Source organism: Oncorhynchus masou, chromosome 29 (genome assembly GCF_036934945.1).
Source record: "Oncorhynchus masou masou isolate Uvic2021 chromosome 29, UVic_Omas_1.1, whole genome shotgun sequence".
Taxonomy (NCBI): domain Eukaryota; kingdom Metazoa; phylum Chordata; class Actinopteri; order Salmoniformes; family Salmonidae; genus Oncorhynchus; species Oncorhynchus masou.
The window spans coordinates 56,401,100-56,425,369 of NC_088240.1; the positions used below are offsets into that span (position 1 = coordinate 56,401,100).

General features: G+C 43.8%; 2 protein-coding genes across 2 annotated transcripts; one reads left to right on the forward strand and one right to left on the reverse strand.

Annotated features, from left to right (window-relative positions):
• The first annotated feature begins 8,960 nt into the window (after nucleotides 1-8,960).
• On the forward strand, nucleotides 8,961-10,897 carry LOC135520041 (nuclear receptor subfamily 0 group B member 2-like). The gene is made up of 2 exons (XM_064945358.1): nucleotides 8,961-9,637; nucleotides 9,898-10,897. The coding sequence occupies exons 1-2, from the start codon at nucleotides 9,106-9,108 to the stop codon at nucleotides 10,137-10,139; spliced, it is 774 nt and encodes a 257-aa protein (XP_064801430.1). The 5' UTR covers nucleotides 8,961-9,105; the 3' UTR covers nucleotides 10,140-10,897.
• A 5,366-nt stretch (nucleotides 10,898-16,263) lies between these two features.
• On the reverse strand, nucleotides 16,264-22,198 carry LOC135520042 (keratinocyte differentiation factor 1-like). Its single transcript, XM_064945359.1, has 4 exons — nucleotides 21,921-22,198; nucleotides 20,274-21,394; nucleotides 19,854-19,931; nucleotides 16,264-17,114 (listed from the first exon to the last, which is right to left on the reverse strand). Exons 2-4 carry the CDS (start codon nucleotides 21,373-21,375, stop codon nucleotides 17,026-17,028), a joined length of 1,269 nt encoding a protein of 422 aa, XP_064801431.1. The 5' UTR covers nucleotides 21,376-21,394; nucleotides 21,921-22,198; the 3' UTR covers nucleotides 16,264-17,025.
• Nucleotides 22,199-24,270: the final 2,072 nt, after the last annotated feature.

A 24,270-nucleotide genomic window follows, 5' to 3' on the forward strand; every position in this document is an offset into this window, starting at 1 on the left:
TATACGTCACTCTAGCAAGCTGATGCCGTGTTCAGGACAATTCGGAAAGTTCCGATTTAGATGGATGGTGGACACTTCATTTTGGAATTTCATCCGTCATTATATCTTCTCCCGTTTTGGTGGCTTCAATTGTATGTTACTTTGTAACAATAACATTGATAAGATTCCTACAAAATGATCTGCTGTTCATAGACAATTCTTAGCGTGGTCGTTAATATATAAACATTTTTTTTACCCACATAGGTATTTAATTTGGAACCACAAGGATATTTTGTATAGAAACCAGTCTTTCATTTTTAAGAACTGTTTTAATAATCATATCCAGCGTTTGAGTCAACTTTTTAATGCAGAAGAATTGTTACTCAATTATGACTTTATTTATTTATCTCCTTACAATATCCCGGCAACACCTACAGAGTTCGCCATAGTCTTTGATGCTATTCCATCTGGAACTCTCATGTTATTTAGAGGTGTAGCCAGACCTCTTCTTGCCCTACCCTCGCTTAATCCACTCTCCAATGGGGAAAATATCTTTCTCTTTGCTCTATATGTGCTTTATTTCAAAGGGACATTGTATATTTTCCTTATGTCATAAGTTACTGGAATACATTGGTCACTAATATATGTTGGGGAAAAAGTCTGGTTATTACCACACAAATATTTGCTTGTTAACAAGGTCAAAGAGGTCTCTTTCAGAATGATCCATAAGTATTACCCTGCGAATCATTACCTGAAGAAACTCAAAAAAGACAATAACGTTGATTGTACTTTTTGTGTTGCGCATCCAGAAATAGTTTCGCATTTATTTTGCCATTGTCTACATGTAAAGAAATTATGGCAAGATATTCATAGTTTTATAATTGTTAATATTCTTTCTTTATAGGAGAATGTGCTGCTCGGTTTCACGAATAAAAAAGCACTCTTCCTTGTTTTCTATAAGGAATTCAAGCAGTACATTAAGATCATTCTACATTATTCTAATAAGAAAGCTGTTAAAACAATCAATACGTTTGTATATTTTCATCTTTGTGTAATTTGTTGTACCCCCTAGCCTAGCATGTGTTATCATTGTCCGTTTGTATTTATCCTGTTTTTTGCGATTTAAAAAAAAAGAAGAATGATTATGGATTGGGGTTTAATGCCGCGTTCATATGCTAGTCGGAACTAGGAAATTCAGAAATGTCTGAGTCGTTGAACGCAGCACGTGTATAACTTCAAATTGTATAACTATTTCAGAGTTTCCTAGTTCCGACTAGTACGTGAACGCGGCATTATGGTGGGGACATCCCAATGATCACAGATGGCACTGACCAAGATTCAAAACAACTGGGAGCTCGAAAATCTGCCCTCAAAGACATGATAGCCTGGGTGAAATATGGAGGCTGATAACCAGGCTTTCACTTGTAGGCCTATGTTCTTACACATAATTGCAGATGAAAGAAATTAGATGGCAGAAAGGAAACTAGCCTAGTTTTTAGACAATTGAGATGCTCAACAACAGGTATCAAATTATCTCAAATGTGATCAGGGGCTCAGTTCCAACAAGGCAAGGAAGGCAGAATCAATCTCATAGTGAGTAGATTTGGGACGCAAGGTGATTTGTAGATCAGTGATTCTGCACGGTCTGACTGCAATGTTGTTGATCTCAAACATGCACTATTTCTCACTGTAATTCACCTTCGACCCTAGACTTCTTTTGCACTGTCCCTGTATTCCACTGCTCTGTTTCATTGGCAATTGTATACAGCCCACAAGTGGGAGCATCACTCCAGACAGACACACAATGTATCAATTAACATTGGTCAGTGATTAATCACCGTAGCCGTGTGACATCCCTGTTCGTTGGTGAAGTTTTGAAAATTGATTAATGCATGTGCCTTAATTGATATGGTAGTCTATCAGGTCAGTAGATGATAAATGATGCCCGTGCATTGAGTACACTGTTTACTTTCCCAGTAATTTTGCTTAATTCATCACAGTCAAAATTATATGACATGGATGGTTAGAAACGCAGCCCCCGTCTCCAATTTTTCACAACGTTCATTAGTCATTTGTACCTAGCGGTCTTTACTAAGAGAGGATGGGTTGGCTATGTTGGACACTGATTGAAACTCTGCCTGTCTTCCTTGCAGGATGCCTCGTCATCAATAAATAGATTTCACGCAACAAACCAGCATTTGCTCTTTGGTCCTTTTGATTAGTTATCTCAAAGAAGCATGACATAATTGCAAGTAGAAATGCAAATGGTTATTGATTTTTAATGACAGCTTGATATACAATTTAATGTATACCCATTGCAAATATTTAAACAATTAAAAACACTGCTTGAAAGACTGACCATGTTTCTCCTAGAAAAACACTAGAGGGCGCTAAAATATTCCCAGGGTTAGTAATACATGTAATAACACAGAACCCATAATATCTTCTTTTAGGTATTTGCCTGGATTAGATACAGAATGGATGGTGCGCAGTATTGCTACCAGGGTTGTGTCGTCTCGTCATTTCTCATTCCTTTATACTGAAGGGGCTGATTTGCGATCAAATCGCTCATTTGCGATCAAATGTCCAGGTGTTTTAGATCAGTGCAGAAATTGAGATGAGAAGAGGACCCCACTTAGGCTTTTAGGCTGAATCCCAAATTCCCTACCCAGAACCCTGAGCAGTCTTGATAAGATGGTCATATTTGACAGGTTTTGTCCCTCCAACGTAGACTTTGGGACAGCAGGTTACTTACTTATTTGAATCCATGAATCACAACCTTATTTTCCACAAGGACGCTCTGTGTAAAACGTAACAACATGTCATGCAATGCCGTGAAAATCAATCTCTTTCTGAGTTCCTTTGTTACTACTGTCTTGCCCTCGACACAACTATTGTAGAATACCTGTAGGTTATCACAGTTCAGCAACCTGGAGATGAGGAAGGCCTCTCCTTGGCCTTGAACTCTGCTTTTATGGCAGTATTTTTTAATTGGAGACAATAAAATGAGAAATATAGGTGGCTTCTGGGTGCTGACACACCAAGTGACACAAATCCACTTCAGCCTGAAAAGTCTAGATAATGGGGCTGATGAAATGCGCTTTGACATGGGTCTCTCAACTTTGAATTCAGAACCCTTCAGTAAGAGTTTAGGATACAGGTCAAATTAAAATAGAGTTGGAGAAATAAAATGGTGGCAACGTTTAAGTCTCCAAAACTACAGCAAACTCTTGAGGAATTGAAAAAAATATTTGTATTTTCCCATAAAACTGAATTAATGGTGAAAATAAGAAAAAGCACCAAAAAAAGACTGGTCATCCAATCAGTGAAGCAATGAAAATCACATGCTTTTGTAAGCGTCATGATATACACATTCTAGACGGAGGAAGGCCAAAAACTACCAAAAGACTCCAGTCACCCAAGTCATAGATAGTACTCTCTGCTACCGCACGGCAAGCGGTACCAGAGCGACAAGTCTAAGTCCAATAGGTTCCTTAACAGCTTCTACCCCCCCCCCTGTATATATCCTAATTATTGTTATTATTATTATTTTTTTGTAAATATTTTCTTTAACTCTATTGTCATAGAACTGTATTGATGGTAAGGTCTACCTATTTTATTCAACGCATGTGACAAATAAAATGTGATTTGATTTGATATTGGCCTACTGTACACGTTTGAGGGAGCTCCACGTCCAGTTGGGAGTTCGACATGCTGTCACGAGGAAGCGACGTCACCGACCGGGTCTGGTGCCCACAAGAACGTTGACTCGTTAACCTTTGTGACATGTATAGTAGATCAAGGCCACTAAGAGTTGTGCCTGTCACACACCGAGTTAGACAGGATGGTATTCCCCGTTCTAGAACTCAATGACCGTGGTAGCAGAGAGGAGAGATGCTGCAGTTTACTATCTATTTCTGTGCTTAGTAAGTGATATTGTTCTGGGGAATTGAATATGACAAAGAAATATACCACGATAATTATAGTTGTATAGTAAGTTCATGGCAATAATTAAATTCTTGGTGGAACTGCGCAATAAACTTCCTCATGGGAAAACGTTCCAGTAATGATTGCTGTTACTATCAAATGTTTCTGTTTTTCCAACACAGTATAAACAGTGTAACAAGCTGAAAGTAGAGGCATTAGACATTGGCTAGGGTGTATTAAAAGCAGTGTGAAAGCAATAAAGCATGTCAACAACTTGTTGCAAGTACATCACCGCAGGTGACCGCGATGGCCATTGCGTCATACGCCTCAGAGCAAATGTAGCACTTTAGGGGTCTTGTTCTCCAAAGATCGAAGAATGCAGCCCTTACGACATTCTTCCAGAATGAAGGACAGTGTTTTCTTTTTTTTTTTTACTATCTCTACGGCGATAAGCGTCTGTCCTCCGTGCCCGTCTCAGACTGCTCCTCACCTCAATAAAAAACCAGCCTTATCAAAGGCATTTACAACTGCCAGGATGCCTCACGACTTACAATACCTGGATGCTTGGCCTGGGAAGTGGAAACCTGCATGTCTGACTATATCCCTGTAGAGAATGTATCTGGCAAAATATCCCCATGTTTCCGTTAAACTAGCTAGTTACGCCCTTGAGAATACAGATATATTACAAAAGAGCCCTAGGAGACGACGCAATACGGATCTCACACCTCCCTGTGCAGACCGTAACAGGTTATTGCCAGAGAAATGTTGTCTGTCTTAAATTCAGTTGCCTTTTTAGCCAGTTTGCCTCTTCGTCCTTACTCAATAAGGGCTTTATATCTGAAATTATGGATTTCAAGTCAGACGCACACCAATTATGCACACCACTCCACCAATGTATTTCAGCAAACCACATCTTGCATCAACCACATGTTGCGTGAGCACTGGCCTCCTGTGAGCTACTCAATTTGTTATGGGGGAGAGGTTGAGGTGTTTGGCCTAGTGTAGAGTGGCTGAACCAGGGCAGATCCTATTTCCACACCTTCCTCTAAAATCCTCCCAGCCAAGTCCATGGGCCTGTCACACCCTGACCATAGTTTGCTTTGTATGTTTCTATGTTTTGTTTGGTCAGGGTGTGATCTGAGTGGGCATTCTATGTTATATGTCTAGTTTGTCTATTTCTATTTATGTTTGGCCTGATATGGTTCTCAATCAGAGGCAGGTGTTAGCCATTGTCTCTGATTGGGAACCATATTTAGGTAGCCTGGTTTGTGTTGGGTTTTGTGGGTGGTTGTCTCCTGTGTCAGTGTTTGTACCACACGGGACTGTTTCGGGTTTTCACGTTTCTTTTTTTGTAGTTTATTCATGTATGGTTTCATTAAAGAACCATGAATTATAACCACGCTGCATTTTGGTCTGCCTCTCCTTCACCAGAAGAAAACCATTACAGAACCACCCACCACAACAGGACCAAGCGGCGTGGTGACAGGCAGCGGAAGCAGGAACAGCACAAGGAGGAATGGACATGGGATGATGTATTGGACGGCAAGGGTTGCTAACCATGGGAGGAGATCCTGGCGGGAAAGGATCGCCTTCCATGGGAACTGGTGGAGGCTGCTGTGAGAGCAGATGCAGCCGGAGAGAGGAGCCGGCGATATGAGGGAACACGGCTGGCAAGGAAGCCCGAGAGGCAGCCCCAAAATTTATTGGGGGGAGGCACACAGGAAGTATGGCGAAGCCAGGTAGGATACCTGTGCCAACTTCCTGTGCTTACCGGAGGGCGAGAGACCGGTGTCCCAGTGCGGGTGCATAGCCGGGCTCGAGTGAGCATCGAGCCCAGCGCCATGAAGCCAGCTCTACGTATCTGGTCTCCAGTGCGTCTCCTTGGGCCGGCTTACATGGCACCAGCCTTGCGCACGGTGTCCCCGGTTCGCCTGCATAGCCCAGTGCGGGCTATTCCACCTCGCCGCACTGGCAGGGCGACTGGGAGCATTCAACCAGGTAAGGTTGGGCAGACTCGGTGCTCAAGAGCTCCAGTGCGCCTGCACGGTCCGGTCTATCCGGTACCACCTCCACGCATCAGCCCTCCGGTAGCAGCTCCCCGCACTCACCCTGAGGTGCGTGTCCTCGGCCCAGTACCACCAGTGCCGGCACCACGCACCAGGCCTACATTGCGCCTCGTCTGTCCAGCGCTGCCAGAGCCTCCCTCCTCTCCAGCGCTGCCGGAGTCTCCCGCCTGTCCAGCGCTGCCAGAGTCTTCCTCCTCGCCAGCGCTGCCGAAGTCTCCCGCCTGTCCAGCGCTGCCAGAGCTTTCCTCCTCTCCAGCGCTGCCGGAGTCTCCAGTCTGCCCAGTGCCGCCTGAGCTACCCGTCTGCCCAGCGCCATCAGAGCCGCCAGTCTGCAAGGAGCCGCCAGTCTGCCAGTCAGCCAGGAGCCGCCAGTGCCGCCAGTCAGCCAGGATTTGCCAGTGCCGCCAGTCAGCCAGGATCTGCCAGTGCCGCCAGGATCTGCCAGAGCCGCCAGTCAGCCAGGATCTGCCAGAGCCACCGGTCAGCCAGGATCTGCCAGAGTCGTCAGCCAGTACGGAGCTGCCCCTCTGTCCCGAGCTGCCCCTCTGTCCCGAGCTGCCCCTCTGTCCCGAGCTGCCCCTCTGTCCCGAGCTGCCCCCTTGTCCCGAGCTGCCCCTCAGTCCAGTGGGGTCATTTAGAAGGGTCGCCGTGGTTAGGAGGCCACGGAAGCGGACAATGGGGTGGACTAAGACTATAGTGACGTGTGGGCCACATCCAGCACCAGAGCCGCCACCGCAGACAGATGCACACCCAGACCCTCCCCAATAGATTCAGGTTTTGTGTCGAGGCCCAGATCTGGGGAAGGGTACCAAAAAAATGTCTGCAGCATCGAAGGTCCTCAATAACACAGTGTCCTCCATCATTCTTAAATGGAAGAAGTTTGGAACTTAAGCACTGCATCACGTATGGAGGAAATCTGTCACCATCCCTACGGTGAATCACGGCGGTGGCAGCATCATGCTGTGGGGATGTTTTTCAGCTGTGGGGATGTTTTTCAGCTGTGGGGATGTTTTTCAGTTTTTCAGGATTGAGGGAAAGATGAACAGAGCAATGTACAGAGAGATCCTTTATGAAACCTGCTCCAGAGCTCTCAAAACCTGAGACTGGGGCGACGGCTCACCTTCCAACAGGACAACAACGCTAAGCACACATCCAAGACAATGAGTGATCAGAGTGGTCAGCCAGAGCCCGGACTTCAACCCGATCGAACATCTCTGGAGAGACCTGAAAATAGATGTGCAGCGACACTCCCCATCCAACCTGACAGAGCTTGAGAGGATCTGTAGAGAAGAATGGGAGAAACTCCCCAAATACAGGTGTGCCAAGCTTGTAGCGTCATACCCAATACAACTTGTGGCTGTAATCGCTACCAAAGATTCTTCAACAAAGTACTGAGTAAAGGGTTTTGAATTTTTTATGCATATGCAAACATTTCTAAAAACCTGTTTTTACTTTGTCATTATGGGGTATTGTGTGTAGTTTGACGAGGAAGAAACAAATTAATCCATTTTAGAATAAGGGTGTAACGTAACAAAATGTGGAAAAATTCAAGGGGTGTGAATGTATGACATGCTCACATCCTGTCAATTTATCAGACTAATAAAGTAATCAGCTTATCTGGTTCAAACCTCTGTACTAGGCACTGCAAAGATAACAAACCATATCCACCAATTTTTCACATTTGTGTTTTTTCACTAATTAAATCATGGCGTGGAGTTGTTCAATGACATACGTATAAAATCGATCACTTGATTGTTTAAGTTCAGAGAGACAATTTTCCCGCTAATCCTGTTTTTTTTGCAAAGCTCTTTAAATATATTTACATACTTTAAATGGTTGGGTTAGTTGGAACCAGAGACGGGATCATGTTGTCTTGGTCTTGAGATCACACAATGCCACGTATGGTAAATGTGGTCATGGTCTTTTCACTGGGTCTGGATCCCAGCATCAATGTTCAGGTCTAGGTCGGGATCTCAGTTCATGGTCCCAGACCGTAATTTGTCTCTCAACTCATGTGGTCAAGATATCTCCTGTCAAAGTTACAGGATGTGACTAAAAGTAGTGACACAACACAAACGTGTCAGGTCACCTTGCTTTTTGTGGGAGCTGGGTCTCGTTTTGTGGTCTTGCTCTGGGTCTCATTCTGGATCTTGTTTTTTTCCCCCACATTTGAACTGGTCTTGGGCTTGTCAGGCTCTCGATACACTTGGTCTGGGTTTCAGTCTCAAGAGTTTGGTTCTTGGTGTGTGTGTGTCTCAAAATGTTGTGAATTGGTTTGGTTGGGGTCTGGTATTAATTTGGGTCTGGGTATCGAGAAGTCTGCCGGACAGATTTGCCCAGAAAACTCACATTGATGAGACAAGCTTCTGAGTCAGTGTGGAATATATGGTGGGGACACATGGCTGGGATCCGAGTTTAGGGCAGAAGGGCTGTAGCTTCCAAATCCTCACTGAATTACAATATGTTTCACTATTATTTTTCTTCACTAATTCCGTCTGTCATTCCTGGCATTGTACAAAACACATTTTTAAGCTTTTGTTCAATGTATCCTAGAAATCCATTCGGTTATGCAGGCCTATTGGTTTAGGAATATTTAGCCCTTGTAAGTTTGAACTAAACTTAGTAAAAAATAAAAAGTTCTGGTCGGGTACATCGATCAAGGACTTAACTGACAGGTCAGTGCTCCCTTACCTGTTTACGTTGGCCTGTGTTCAACTTAGGTGTGAGCTGGCAATGAACGGAGCTATATACAGTGCGCTTGAGTACTCCCACAGTCCTTGGTAGCTTGGTACAGCCTGGGGTAATGACCGAGTCACACAGATTAGGCTCACCCCGCCCAATATGCTCTTTACTTTGGTTTCCATTGAGAAAACCTTATCTGCTCTTTAGGGGACGCTGTCAGTCGAGTTGTCTGCTCTTAAGGGGCACTTTGTTTTTCACCGAGGGACTATTGACAGGTCAAGGTGCACAAGTTTAGCTCAGTGGGATGGCCTTATAAATAGAAGCATGGTGCAAGGCATCTGCACAACCACACACCACCTCAACAAGAGCCTGTCTTGGTAGTACAAGAAGATTTTCATGTATTTCAGCTTTTCATTTTGTTTTTGAGAGTTTGTTCTGTATCTCGTCAAAAATGGATAACGTATGTCAATGTACAGATTACAATGATAGGCAGTCAAATGCTATCCTTTACAACATCCTCAATCGAGAAAATGACAAGTCAAGCCACAACAACCCGAACTACAACTTTATGCCTCGTAGATGCAACTGTGAGATGCGACGGACAGTGTGCTTGAAAAGTCCAGCAGACATTTGCCAAGAGGCGTCGGGAGTGCTGGTGAAAACAATTCACTTTATGAGGAACTTACCTGCTTTCAACCAACTCCCACTGAACGATCAACTGTCGCTCCTCCAAAGTTGCTGGGGGCCACTCTTTATTTTGGGTCTGGCCCAGGAAGGCATGAACTTTGACGTCGTCGACACCCCTGCCGATAGCATGCTGAAAAGAATCCTCTTGAATTCTCAAGAGAGCTCAGAGATGGAAAGAGAGCAGCCCACCTTGGCCGGTGTGAACAAACTCAAGGCATGCCTCAAAAAGTTCTGGAGTCTGGATTTAAGTCCAAAGGAGTACGCATACCTCAAGGGCACCATGATATTTAACCCAGGTGAGGTTTGCCTTAAAGCTTCAATATTTCAACCAGTCAATGGAAATGCATGTTCGGTAGGGATTCTACCTCCCCACAGCTGCTTGATAATCCAATAAACCTCCCTACATACAGAATTCAAACATCAAATAACTTCAGCGAATCCAGCTGACCAGTAGGTTTACAAAAAGTCTATTGCATTGTCATATACAACTGAAAAGTTCAACGTTGCATAAAGCATAGCTTGTCCACTCATGATACATTTCTGTCCTCCTCAACAGATGTGAAAGACCTGACGGCAGCTCTATTCGTGGAGGACTTACAGCAGGAGGCCCAGCACGCTCTGAGGGAGGTGGTCCAACCGCTCCACCCCGCGGACCGAGGCCGCTTCGCTGGCATCCTGCTCGCGGCCTCCATGCTCAAGACCATCACACCCAACCTCATCACCGAGCTCTTCTTCCGTCCTGTCATTGGCCAAGCAGATCTACTGGACTTCCTGGTCGATATGCTCTTCAGTAGGTAGCTTACTGTGGAGCTGATGTACAGAGACCTGATATAGTTTCCCGCTGTGAGGGATATTGAGCCCCCCCAGGACTGAGTTGGAGTGCCTGGTCATGTGGTGAAGAGTTTGACAAATAAGTGCTCGTCATAAGGGGAAACAAAATACACGTGTATTCTTTATTCACAGTAACACTATCGCTGATAGGTTTTCATGTCTGACCAAATAGGAAAATGTTTTGTTTTTTTTTCTCAAAAATATGACAACAGTTTGCTATTGTTTACATCCAAATATGAATGAGCAACGTTTACTGTATATTAGCAACATTTTTGGTAGAAAATTGAGGTCACAATGGCGGGTAGTTATAACAGACATTTTACTGGTTATATCAGACAGGATACACTCCAGTCTACAATACACATTCCTTAAAACCATGGATATTGTGCAGAATACTGTTTAGATACATTGTTTGTTTTGTGTAATGTTTGCATGAGTAATGTAAATCATTTCTGGGACTGCCCCCAGAATATTCTTTCTAAATATATTTTTATACAATTACTGTGTTATGTCTTTACAATTTGGAATATGGTTTGCGAGATAGGAATACGAACAGAATTAGCCAAGCCAAAGTAGATTAAACGTCCCTGTTCAAGAGGTCTATATTACAGCAGGCATTGCCATTCAAGGAGCTCTTCAAGCTCAATTTAAACATATCTCTTCTTAAGCACTGGAAAAATATGTGTAGAATTTAAAAGCCCACATTCTCCCCCCTAACCATTGGATTAGAGTGAATCTGTGTTGGGAATTGGGAATGAGTGGCTCATCAGTGATGTTTTCATACATAGCCTTGTCTATCACAGTAGTGAGAGTGCTCCTCAAGTTTACAACTTCCTGCTCCGATTCCTGTTGATTCATAGTGTTTGAACAAGTAAGCTTTATCTGTATTACCTCACCCGTACAGAGGGCACTTTGGAAGGTGGTTTAACAGCTGGGTTACCCTGTACCGTCACCTTGCTTCCTCTCTCGAGTGGCTCACCGCAGCAACGAGACAGCCTCAACGGAACAGCATAGTGACTGTCTCAACAGTCGATAGCAGTCACTAAGCTCCACTTATCACCAATAAGATATGAGGAATAATATTTTCAGTCTAAAGGAGCCAAGGTCGGGCTTGAACGAAATGTCACTGTTGTGCATATCTAAATAAAGAATACAAATCTCTACATACAGTATGTAGAGCGTCACACCGTCTAACATTAGGTTGTCCGTAGAGTGGACACGTGAACAACTATTTGCAACAACAAATATTTTCTATTCAGACTGTGTTGAAGTACAATGTTACCGAAAAATAAGTCTCTTACTGCTCTTTGAATACACAGTACAGAGAATTTATTTATGCTGCAATAAAGACAGATCTATCAGATCTCAAAAGATACATTCTACATGGTTTTATTACTTTCCTTTCACAAATTAGTATAGACATTTTTACAGAGCAATTCACAAAAGCAAAAGGCTTTGGAGCCTGGGGATGAGTCTCCAGAAAACATTTAAAATATATATAATACATGCATGTTCAAATCAAATTTATATAGCCCTTCGTACATCAGCTGATATCTCAAAGTGCTGTACAGAAACCCAGCCTAAAACCCCAAACAGCAAGCAATGCAGGTGTAGAAGCACGGTGGTTAGGAAAAACACCCTAGAAAGGCCAAAACCTAGGAAGAAACCTAGAGAGGAACCAGGCTATGTGGGGTGGCCAGTCCTCTTCTGGCTGTGCCGGGTAGAGATTATAACAGAACATGGCCAAGATGTTCAAATGTTCATAAATGACCAGCATGGTCGAATAATAATAAGGCAGAACAGTTGAAACTGGAGCAGCAGCACGGCCAGGTGGACTGGGGACAGCAAGGAGTCATCATGTCAGGTAGTCCTGGGGCATGGTCCTAGGGCTCAGGTCCTCCGAGAGAGAGAAAGAGAGAGAGAAGGAGAGAATTAGAGAACGCACACTTAGATTCACACAGGACACCGAATTGGACAGGAGAAGTACTCCAGATATAACAAACTGACCCCAGCCCCTCGACACAAACTACTGCAGCATAAATACTGGAGGCTGAGACAGGAGGGGTCAGGAGACACTGTTGCCCCATCCGAGGACACCCCCGGACAGGGCCAAACAGGAAGGATATAACCCCACCCACTTTGCCAAAGCACAGCCCCCACACCACTAGAGGGATATCTTCAACCACCAACTTACCATCCTGAGACAAAGCTGAGTATAGCCCAAGGGGGGGGCGCCAACCCAGACAGGATGACCACATCAGTGAATCAACCCACTCAGGTGACACACCCCTTCCAGGGACAGCATGAGAGAGCCCCAGTAAGCCAGTGACTGAGCCCCTGTAATAGGGTTAGGGGGGATCCAGGGGAATGAAGCAGGACTGACGAGACGAGGGACAGGGACCAGAGTCAGAGCAGACAGAACTGTAGCAGAGAGAAAAGCAGAGTCCGGCTAGAGAGAGACAGGCACAACAGGAGAACAAGCTCTATGCAGGAACGAACACAGACTGACTGAACAGAGCCTACAAACTGGCAACGTGGAAGTGGCAGGGTTGAGTATTCGTAGAGTCCTTGATTATGGAACTGTTTGCAGCTGGTGGGGATCTGCTCTTCCTCCAGCACACCTGTCTCCACTCACACAATCACATACACACACAGAGAGAGGGAGAGAGCACTGGGGGAGTGGCGGCAGGTCAGGGAGACAGGACGAGAAGTAGAGGGCATGGCAGGAGCAGATGTAACACTTGGCTGGTGGGCAGTGGCATATTTCAAACCATACTTATTTAAGTGTGATGTTCATGCCATCCATTGTGTGGATCCTGCTTGAATGCGTTCGGAGGCCACATTTCCAAATGAATGGGAAAGATTGGCACCATCACTCATTCGTTTTGGATTTAGGCCTGCAGATTTCTCCTGATGCAATAGAGGGATCTATTAAACAAATAGTATGGGCTCAAGGTAACTTTTGACTATTAAAATCTGAGCAATATTGAGGTTATGAGGTACTACAAGGTTTTCCACAATATAAACTGAACAAAAATATACATGCAACAATTTCAAAGATTTGAGTCACAGTTCATATAAGGAAATCAGTCAATTGAAATAAATTAATTAGGCCCTAATGTATGGATTTCACATGACTGGGAATATAGATATACATCTGTTGTTCACAGATACCTTTAAAAAAAGGTAGGGGTGTTGATTTGAAAACCAGTCCGTATCTGGTGTGACCGGATGCCTCGTGCTTGGGGTTATTTTCCTGCTTGAAGATCCACTTGCTGACAAGTTCCAGCCTCCTGGCAGAGTCAACCAGCTTGGTTGAAGCAGAAAGTTTCTGATGCTAAAGAAAAGTTTGTGATGCCGTTGGCCTTAAAAAGAGACCCAGGACCAGTGGAAGCAAATTAGCCCAAAAAAAACAGTGAAGATCCACCACCATATTTTACAGTAGATATGGGGTTATCTTCTGCATATGCATCTTTCTTTCAATGCCAAATCCACCACTGGTGTGCGTGGCTACGGAGCTCTATTGTCATGTAATCTGAGCATAGCACAGGTTCCAATTGTTGTTTAGCAAACTCCAGGCATTACCGTTTGTTGTTTTACCTGAAAGTTGAGCTCGTTGGCCATGCACACCAGTGGTGGGTTTAGCGTCAAAAGAAAGGACGTCACGCTTCCTGCTTAGCGAGTACCACTTCCTCCTGATTGGGCTCAAACCGAAGCTCGAACCTCTGATAAAGAATTCACCTCTTTATAAACAATGTTTTTATAGATTAGATGTGTTTATTAGTCACATGCAGAGGGTGGCAGATGTAATTGCAACAGCGCAGGTCAAAAAGAGAAGTGAACAAAACTATAATACAAATAATAATAATCATATATACACTGAGTATACAGTACCAAACATTAGAAACACCTTAATATTGCGTTGCACTGTGTTGTCAAGATATGACCTATCCTAAGTGTCATTTTGTATTTATATTTATTATGGATGCCAAAGCAGCAGCTACACTTTCTGGAGTCCCATCAAAATGAAGGCAGTTATATACAATTCAAAACATTACATTTCACAACGCATTGGTAATAGAAGTGACTGTGTGTGTGTGTGTATGTGTTCACAAAAATATGTATGGAGCCAGCACATGGAGACTTCCAAGAGGATTTGACTGACATGCATTGTACGGGCGAGACCTGGCATAAACATTTTACTAGACACAACTTTGAATTGTATTGTCTTTTTTTATATAATGAATGTAATGGTATCAGTCAATATGGGGAGGGAGAAACCCTGTGTGTTCTGCACCAGGATCAGGTAACTCCTGTTGTATACGGAATACCACACAGGAAGGTATGACCACTCCGATAGGCTTGCCAAGGTAGCCCCATTACCACCTGACAAAATTGTCGATAGGCACAGTACCTGTATTGGCTGTGAATGACAACAAAAGATGCACACTTATATTAGCAGAACACTGCTTCTACGGTATTAGGTAAAGCGTTGTTATTCTACATGGGCCCGTTTTACTACAGTTGAATGTTATCAAAACACAGTTTAGAATATTGACCTAAATTCAGCAATTGCATTCTTCTCATATGACCCTGTAAGCTACTGACCTATCCAAAGCTTCCTCCAGCTCCTCACCATACATATGGCTGTATTTATTAAACTCAACCTGCAGGAGGTTTGTTTGCGATTGCGTGGTGAGAAACGGCTACGGGCAAGGTTCTGACAGGTAGGTGTGTCTCAGTGTAGCAAGGACAGACCCGAGAAACACCCATACCAACTCGCGTTTGGCTTGAGTCATGGCCCGCCACCACCTCTTCTGGAGCAAGCCAAAAACAAGGCCAGATCAGCAGGTGCATTTCCTCTTTTAGCTGGAGCAGGGCAACAATTTTCAGTTATTGGTGGTACGCTGCTCCCTCCTGTGGTGGTCATTTAAACTGACACCAGGGCAAGAAGGGTTCGGCTGTCACCTGCATTTGGTTCATGTTTTTAACACAATACAATTCTTCCAAACAATCATGCGCACATGAATCGAGATAAAACTCCATGACACATAAAATCTGTTATCCACTGCAAACATGGGCTCTGTGTACACTTAGTGAAACATGTTACCACGTAATAAGTCTATTGAAATATGTCAACATCCAAGAGAAGAGACATTCTCTGTGCCACTCGGTTTAGAGAAGGTATGTAATAATGTCATGTGACCGGGTGTGAGGTGTTAATTGTGAAACCATTATTTCACGATGCCTCACACAGGTAGAACTGGAATGCAGAGAGGGGTGCAGAGAGCCGGGGAAAACATAAATGAATCTCAGAGTGCCGGGACACAGAGAAATTCTTAAAAGCAGGTTTTCGTAGTGCTCCCCTCTGCAATGAACTACTCAGGACAGACGGCAGGATTTGATATCCTTTCTTTTGTCAAGACCAGTCAAACGAGTTCCTCCTTTTTTTGCTGAGGGCGGAAATAGACTGACGACACACTGACCCGGGGTGGGGGCTGACAACAGTAATGAGAGAGACGGGAAGAGAGAGAGAGAGAGAGTGTGTGAGGTGCTGGATAAAGTAGCACAACAACATTGCACAAACATGTTGCTGTGACAGGGAGAGCAAGCAAAACTAGAGTTTAGGAGTAGTTGGTGTTGAAGGAATAAACAGCGATGCCCGTTACCACAATACATGGTTATGGAGAGATTGAAAGCTTGACAATTACCAGCACGGGCTTTTTTTAAATGTAGTAGACTACATTCGATCTTTTTAACCTTCTGCTGCATAGCTGACCATTAACATATGATCAAATGACAAATTAGAGATGAACCCAACATAAAACACACCATCCCTAGTGTTCCTCAATAACACACATCTGTGTAAACATAAGCAGCACAAAGTAATTGAAGACCCAACGGACTGAATCCATCCTTGAGATCTGTGTTTCACTCAAGCGTTGGTGTCAATGGAGATCAAGCACAGATCAAGTTAAAGACGCAATTCAATGTGCATACCGAATCCCATACTCTATTAGATTTAACTAGATTATCATATATTTTAGATCAACAGAGTTGAATTAAAACAGTAGCAAGTTGGCATAAAAAGGCAAGGGTATTCATTGCTTTTTTTATTTTTATAAAAATGTACCTATACATTGACCAACAACAAAAAAAAGTTTAAAAAATGCCCCTATTCCAATTTCAAAAGAGATGTTTAGACAAACCAAAAATGCAACATACACTTGGAAAAAAGTTTTGTACAAAGTTGACACTGAAAGTAAAGTATGAAGCTAAACCTGCTACTGGGTCCAAATGGTAGGGTGCCCTAACACACTGTCACACACACACACTAAAACAGGGACGGTTATGCGTTAGGGTTCAGTCACTTGACTGAGAATGGAGTTAAAAATGCATGGAGTGATTTTGGTGTAACAACATAGGCAACAACATAACTGGTATAAAAACAACTTACAATATAGCATGCAAATACACAACAAAAGTCCATAGTTTCTTTCCCGTAAAAACAAAAAAAAAATCCCCTTGTTTTTTTCCAATGTTCAGATATGTGCCAATTGGGCACCTGTAGACTGGTGCCACCATCTCGCCCTTCCAAGCAGGCCTCCCTCACAGACAGTTCCATGGTTTGGAAGGACATGCTGATTCCACACCAGAGAGAAGAGATGACTTCAATAGTCCCACACTTAGGAGCCTCTCTGTCATTATAGGATGTCCTATTAGTTCCAGGAAGGCAAAATGACGGCGTTGGAGGAGCAACATGTCCCACTATCACACAACAGCCGGCCCCAGTTCGATTGAGGCCCTTGAGAACGTCGTGCCCTGGATGTTGGCGTTGACCTTGTCATGTCGTTCAGAGGACGTGCAGCAGTGGGACCCCTGACGAGTCCGTCTCTGTGTCATGCTGGTAGGGAGAGTAGGCTGTAGCTGAGCTGGAGTCAGCTAGGAGGGCCAGAAGAGAGAGAGAGAGAGAGACATTCACCAGTCAGTATTTGAAAATGGACAGAGACTATCAAATAAAAGACAGAAATGACATTGACAGCTGATATCCTGGCACACTCCCACAGATGCATATGGTGTGAAAACACTGCAATGTTCCTCCATTCAAACGGCACTGTAACAAGACTCTTCCCCCTCACCATCGTACAACAACAAAAAGCTGTAATCAGAGTTACTCCCCAAATTCCATAAAATTTACGGTCACCTGATACGCTGCCCGAGGGGGGCGATATGCACCGCCACTACCACCTACCCAGAGCATATAGAGAAACTGAGGTGGGATGCAAGGTGTGTATAGGGTGGCAGAGAGGGAGAGGTGGTATAATAGCCAGGGGAAAACAGCACACGGAAAAAAGAGGAATGTGAAGGCTTTCCTTCTCCAGGAGTCACGTCAAAGCAGTGTGCCACTGGTGATCAGAGAGAAGGTTAGAAAACGCCTGCAGCTGCACTGGGCACTACAGCTGCGTTGAACAGAGCCCCTCAGCTACAATGACTTAGCGGAACAGTCAGTTAGGCCAGAGGATAGGCCTACTACCTCTGCTGCCGCATAGAACCCAGGATTGTATTTATTAGGCCACGCAGATAGAAGCGTTTTGCGACAGAAAATTAGCGTTTCTAATTGGACAAGTCTAGCTAGTCCTTCCCTGTTCCAGTCACTTTTCTGCTGTTTGGTGCCTAAATGAAGACTGCCCAGGACATGTAAAGAGCCATTCCATGAGCCGCAACAAGGAAAGAATGTGTTATTGTTCTGAAAACATGTATCGGATCAGATATGGGAGAGTATTTCCAGTGTAGAAAAATTACACAGATGCTACAGAACCCACCAAACTGTAAATAGATGCTGGCTCAGATTCAAGATATACAGTGCATTCAGAAAATATTCAGACCCCTTAACTTTCCACATTTGTTACATTGCAGCCTTATTCTAAAATTGATCCGATTGAGGGGGGGAACAATCTCCACACACACACAACAGTCCAAAATGACAAAACTTTTTTTTTTTAGAAATGTTTGCTAATTTTTTTTTTTTATAAAAATAAAAAACTTAAAAAAACACATTCACATAAGTATTCAGACCCTTTACTCAGTACTGTGTTGAAGCACCTTTGGCAGCGATTACAGCCTCGAGTCTTCTAGGGTATGACGCTGAAAGATTGGCACACCTGTATTTGGAGAATAAATCCCATTCTTCTCCGCAGATTCTCTCAAGCTTTGTCAGGTTGGACGGGGAGCGTCGCTGCACAGCTATTTTCAGGTCTCTCCAGAGTTGGTCGATCGGGTTGAAGTCTGGGCTCTGGCTGGGCCTCAAGGACATTGAGACTTGTCCCAAAGCCACTCCTGCGTTGTCTTGGCTGTGTGCTTAGGGTTGTTGTCCTGTTGGAAGGTGAACCGTTGCCTAAGTCTGAGGTCCTAAGCACTCTGGAGCAGGTTTTCATCAAGGATCTCGCTGAACTTCGCTCCATTCATCTTTCCCTCAAGCCTGAATAGTCTCAGAGTCCCCGCTGCTGAAAAACATCCCCACAGCATGATGCTGGGACTACCATGCTTCACCGTAGGGATGGTGCCAGGATTCTTCCAGATGTGACTCTTGGCATTCAGGCCAAAAAGTTCAATCTTGGATTCATCAGACCAGAGAATCTCATTTCTCATGGTCTGTGAGTCTTCAGATGCCTCTTGGCAAACACCAAGCGGGCTGTCATGTGCTTTTACTGAGGACTAGCTTCTTTTTGGCCACTCTACCATAAAGACCTGATAGGTGGAGTGCTGCAGAGATGATTGTCCTTCTGGAAGGTTCTCCCATCTCCACAGAGGAACTGCGGAGCTCTCTCAGTGACCATCGGGTTCTTGGTCACCTTCCTGAGTAAGGCCCTTCTCCCTTGATTGCTCAGTTTGGCTGAGCGGCAAGATCTAGGAAGAGTCTTGGTGATTCCAAACTTCTTCCATTTAGGAATGATGGAGGCCACTGTGTGTTTGGGGACCTTCAATGCTGCAGAGATTTTTTGGTACCCTTCCCCAGACCTGGGCCTCGACACAATCCTGTCTCAGAGCTCTACGAACAACTCCTTCCACCTCATGGCTTGGTTTTTGCTCTGACATGCACATTTCAACTGTGTGACCTTATATAGAGGTGTGAGCCTTTCGAAATGTTGTCCACAGGTGGACTCCAATCAAGTTGAAGAAACATCTCAAGGATGATCAATGGAGACAGGATGCACCCAAGCTCAATTGAGTCAAATGGCAAACGGTCTGAATATTTGCGTTTTTTTTGTTTTAATACATTTGCAAAAACGTCTAAAAATGTGTTTTTGCTCCGTCATTATGTCGGATTGTGTGTAGGTTGATGAGGAAAAACATTGTATTTAATCCATTTTAGAATAAGGCTGTAAGGTAACAAAATGTGGAAAAAGGGATACAGTACAACATCTATGGTATGGGAAACTACAGGGTCTTGATACAGTAGTAGTCTAAACACTGTAAAATAAGTGACAAACAATGTTACTGTAGGGGCAGGTTTGGCCTAGACTAGGGCATGTTTTCAAAAAGCATCTCAGATGAGTGCTGATCTAGGATCAGGTACGCCATGTCCATATAATCTCATTCAATATGATAAAAAAATACTAAACTGACCTTATATCAGCACTCCTACTGTGAGACAGTGAATTCAATTCAAGAAGTACTTACTTCTTCCACTGTAGTACCTCATCTTTCTGGCTAGCTCATCTGACTGTGTCAGCTCTGACACTTTCACCTCAGGCTCCACTGTGGTAAAAACACAACAGAGTTACTCAAACATAGATGTATATGAACGAATAGAAAATGGAGACTCAATGATACCGAAGAGGTGAGACAACAAACACTAGCGCACAAAAAGCATTTCAGCAGAGTAATCTATGGTTTCGGTATGCAACATAAACATGAAGTAAGAATAGGGGAAAACTGGGAGGTTAAATGGGAAAGTAAGGTGGAATCGAATTCATTGTTGGATTTTCTGACTTAAATTGAAAGACAAAACTTTGTCACCCTTATTCTCTCAAGACCCTCAATACCTGAAATGCACTAGTTATTTTGAATGGATACATAAATGTAGTAACCCTCTCTTACTCTCACTGCTGTTAAAGGTGTACGTCATTGTTTCATTGCCACTGTCAGGAAGGAGGGTCCCTCGGTCATTCCCCCCGTTTGCTCGCGGCTGCTGGTGCACTGGCTCCTGGGCCTGGGAGTTGGAGTTTTTGTTCCTCTTGCCTTTGCGCGTGCTGATGCGGATGACGCCATGCACCAGCCTGCACTCTGCCTCCCGCTGCTCCAGGTTGTAGTCCTGAGCAATGCTGCAGATCAGCTCGCTGATCTCATTGGTCTTCCTTGAGAATGACGAGTCAGACGTGCACTTGGCCAGTTGGTCGATCTGGTGCAGCGCATAGAGCTCTAGAAGTTTCTTAGTGATGAGCGAGTCAATGTCCGTGCCGCTGTCGCTCAGGTCGTCCAGATCCAGGTCCTCCCGGGAGTAGATGGTGCTGGTGTTGCTGACGGGACGCTGGCTGTCGCCCTTGCCGCCCGTACGCGTCCGCTTGGGGCCCGACGATGATGTGGGATAGACCACCGTCTGGCCCCCGATGCGGACATCCTTGTAGCGGAAGCTGTCACTGGGAGGCAGCTTGGAGGGCTGCTTGGAAGGCTTGATGCTGGGCTCCAGAGGGATGCCGCAGGTGGGCTTGGACACGGACATGCCGTTGGGGGGGTGGGGCTGCTCAGGGTCGGCCTTGCTGGGGTGTTCCGTGGAGCTCTCGTTGTTGGCAGGCAGACAGAGATCCCGGCTGCCACAGAAGCCACAGGTGAGGACACAGCAAAGGAGCGCCTTGCAGCCACTCCAGCCCATAGAGGCACACGAACCACATGCATTTGTGCTCTGGGGGGAGTCTGCTGAGCCAGGGATGAAGCCCAGTGTCTCTGACCCCCGCCCGTTGACGTGTCGTGTCGAGGGGGCTGCTCTGCGGCCTTGCTGCCCTTCAGAGTGACGGGTGTGGTCACCATTGTACTGTTCCCGTGTGTTGTGGTCAGCATGGGGGTCCTTGTAGGACTCTTGGCTGGCGGTGCGGTCTCTAGAGATGGTGTGGCCCTGCTTGTACCCGTCAGCCCTGGTGCTGTGTCCCTTGTGCTGTTTGTTGTGGCGGGACTTCTGAGGAGCCCCTGTGCTGTGGCCAGGCATGGCTCAAAGCTCCCGGGACCTTTCAATGTGATAGGAACAATGGAATATGGGCACTTTATAATAGTCATATCTAAACACAGTAATTATTATGCTTACTAATCAGCTCTTTGCCAGTCACATTAATCATTTCCTGTTGCAACAAGTAGACTAATGACGCCAAACATTGAACTAATACTGTATTTTGAGATAGGCTACTTGTAGACTACTTTGCATATACGTGTTTTAACAATCATGCAACTGGAGAGAATGCCATAGGAAAAAGTCAAATTCTGATATATTTAAAGTCAATCTAAATCGTTTATCAATTTGGCCTGTGGAACCGTCACAACGACTTCGTTATGGATACATTTTCCGTGCGTGCATTTGGTCTATTTTGATCGGGTAGGCTACCTTTGTAGGGTAAAGAAATTGAGAAGTTTTAAATATGACTTTTCAAAACACAATTAACATGTCATCTATAAGATCACTCTGTCAGGCTTGAGTTTAGCTTGTTCGAAATTAGGATACGCTTCTTCATATGGTGAACATTTCAGAAGTCAACTTACCGCATAAATCGCTTGGGTTACTTTTGTTAACTCTTGACACCGATAAAATTACGGAAGTCCGTACGGAAAACGTTCTTTCTTCGGATCGAGTTTGTGTGTATCGGTTTCTCAACTCTCCAACTGTGTTTTCTTTACAACAAAGTCAAACGATTTCAAGACAAATAGCGAGCTACCAACCCTAACCACTGAAGACTAAACTCATTTTGGTAAATTCCACAGTGTTCTGCTCCTTCGTCTTCCCGTGTAGGTTATTACCTGCGGCTACAGGTAAATCCAAATTCTACAACACCCACCCACAGGGAAGACGTGACGATCAGAAATGTTCATAATAAAAGTCCCCCACGTAATAGTAGAAAAGTGTCAATAACCTGTATTTCTTAATAATATATGAAAATAATTGTCTAAACATGAAAAATATTCATATTGGTTCATATTTAAATTACATTTGCAATACATGTGTATTTTAAAACATGTCAAATAAATACCCCCAATGCAGAGCACTGTACAGGAAATATTATTGGCGTATAAAACAAATTATTCAATGTGCCAGAGGAAAAAATATTGTAGGGAATACTCTATAGGGTCTGTAGAAGGTAGGCTATATATGGTGTCTTTTCATGGGGCGCTAGATATTATAGAATGTTGCTGGTCTTTGCTCCAGCCATTCCATTGCCTACAATAAGAATCACTCTGCCCTCAAACTAAACTCTGGACCTCGAAGCCAGTTCCACTGCTTATTTTCATTGTCCCCCCTCTAATCAGGGAACGATTTAGACCTGGTAACAGCAGGTGAGTGCAATTAATTAGGTAGAACAGAATACCCGAGCAAAAACTAATTCTAAATGTCGCAATAAAAGTCATGTAGACAATACTCAGTTGGGTCTGTAGAATCTATATGTGGTATCATTTCATGGGGAACTGAATAATATGCAGTGTTGCTGGACATTTACTGTGGTCAAACATTTTAAAATGGGTTGCCTGAACGCTATACGGTACAAATATAGCGCTGTACAGGAAAAACGATTATTTGTGCCGATGTTTCATTTTTAATTTTTAATTTCAGTAATTGTAGTGACCGGATTTCACCAGAATCCTAAAAGTTATTTGTGCGTTGTTCAGATAATATGTTTCTCAACACTTGTGTATCTACCTGAGTGGCCAAACAGCGGATGTGTGCACCTTAAATGCAGCAGTATTATGAAATGACAATGCAAATGTCTCCCTCTATGGAGCTAATATATATATAGATATAGATATATATTCATGTTTATATATATCTATATCTATATATATATATATATATATATAGATATAAACATGAATATATATCTATATCTATATATATATATATATATGTGTCTGAAAATGTATGATGTCAAAAATGTACTACACAGTAAGGATTCTACTCTTTAATCTTTCCTGCAAATAGGCCTACCCATGAGAACGTTTGGAAATGCCTACCATTTCCCCCTGAATGGACCCTCTCCCATTCATCACGAGTCAATGTAAATGTAACAGTATAATTTTAGACCGTCCCCCTCGCCCATACCCGGGCGCAAACCAGGGACCCTCTGCACACATCAACAACAGTCACCCAGAGCAAGGGGAACTACCACTTCAGGGTCTCAGAGCAAGTGACGTCACCGATTGAAACGCTATTTTGCGCGAACCACCGCTAACTAAGCTTGCGTTTCACATCCGTTACATAAACACACCATTATCTGGAGTGGTATGCCTGAACACTCCATCCGACAAAACATTTCAGTGTATCCTCGCTTATTTCGACGTCAACCTCTCCCGTGACATGCTGCTCATCTAATTAAGTTTTGTCATAGAGCTTAATATTTCCTCATCTGATAAACCTCTACCACAACATTCTGGGTGAGTTGCACCAAAATGGATTAACACTTAAAATGGGTTAAATCAAGGTTTATCTATTCATCTTGTTGCACCAAATGTTAAACCTAGTTTTAAATGAATCCTAGTTAAAGTAAATCCTTCCTCTAATCTAAGTTTAGTTTTCACTTTAAACCTATATTAATTTTAAGTCTGTTGCTCAATGAATAAAAAAATATACAGTATATAAACTTAGATTGGAGATTAATTCTAAACTGCCACAGGTGGTTTAACTGATCAAATGGCAGCATATCTACTGTGGAGAGTTCCTATTTATGTCCATTTTGTGTAACAATTGAATTGGAGTTCATGATATGCCCAACCTTGGTACGAATTATGATTTCATGCAACATGCTGTAACGGGCCTGATAACGGTAAGATTGTAGTGAAGTAGCATTAATGTTAGTTATAACCTGCATTATACACAGTACATTTGAAAGTGTTAAATCAACAT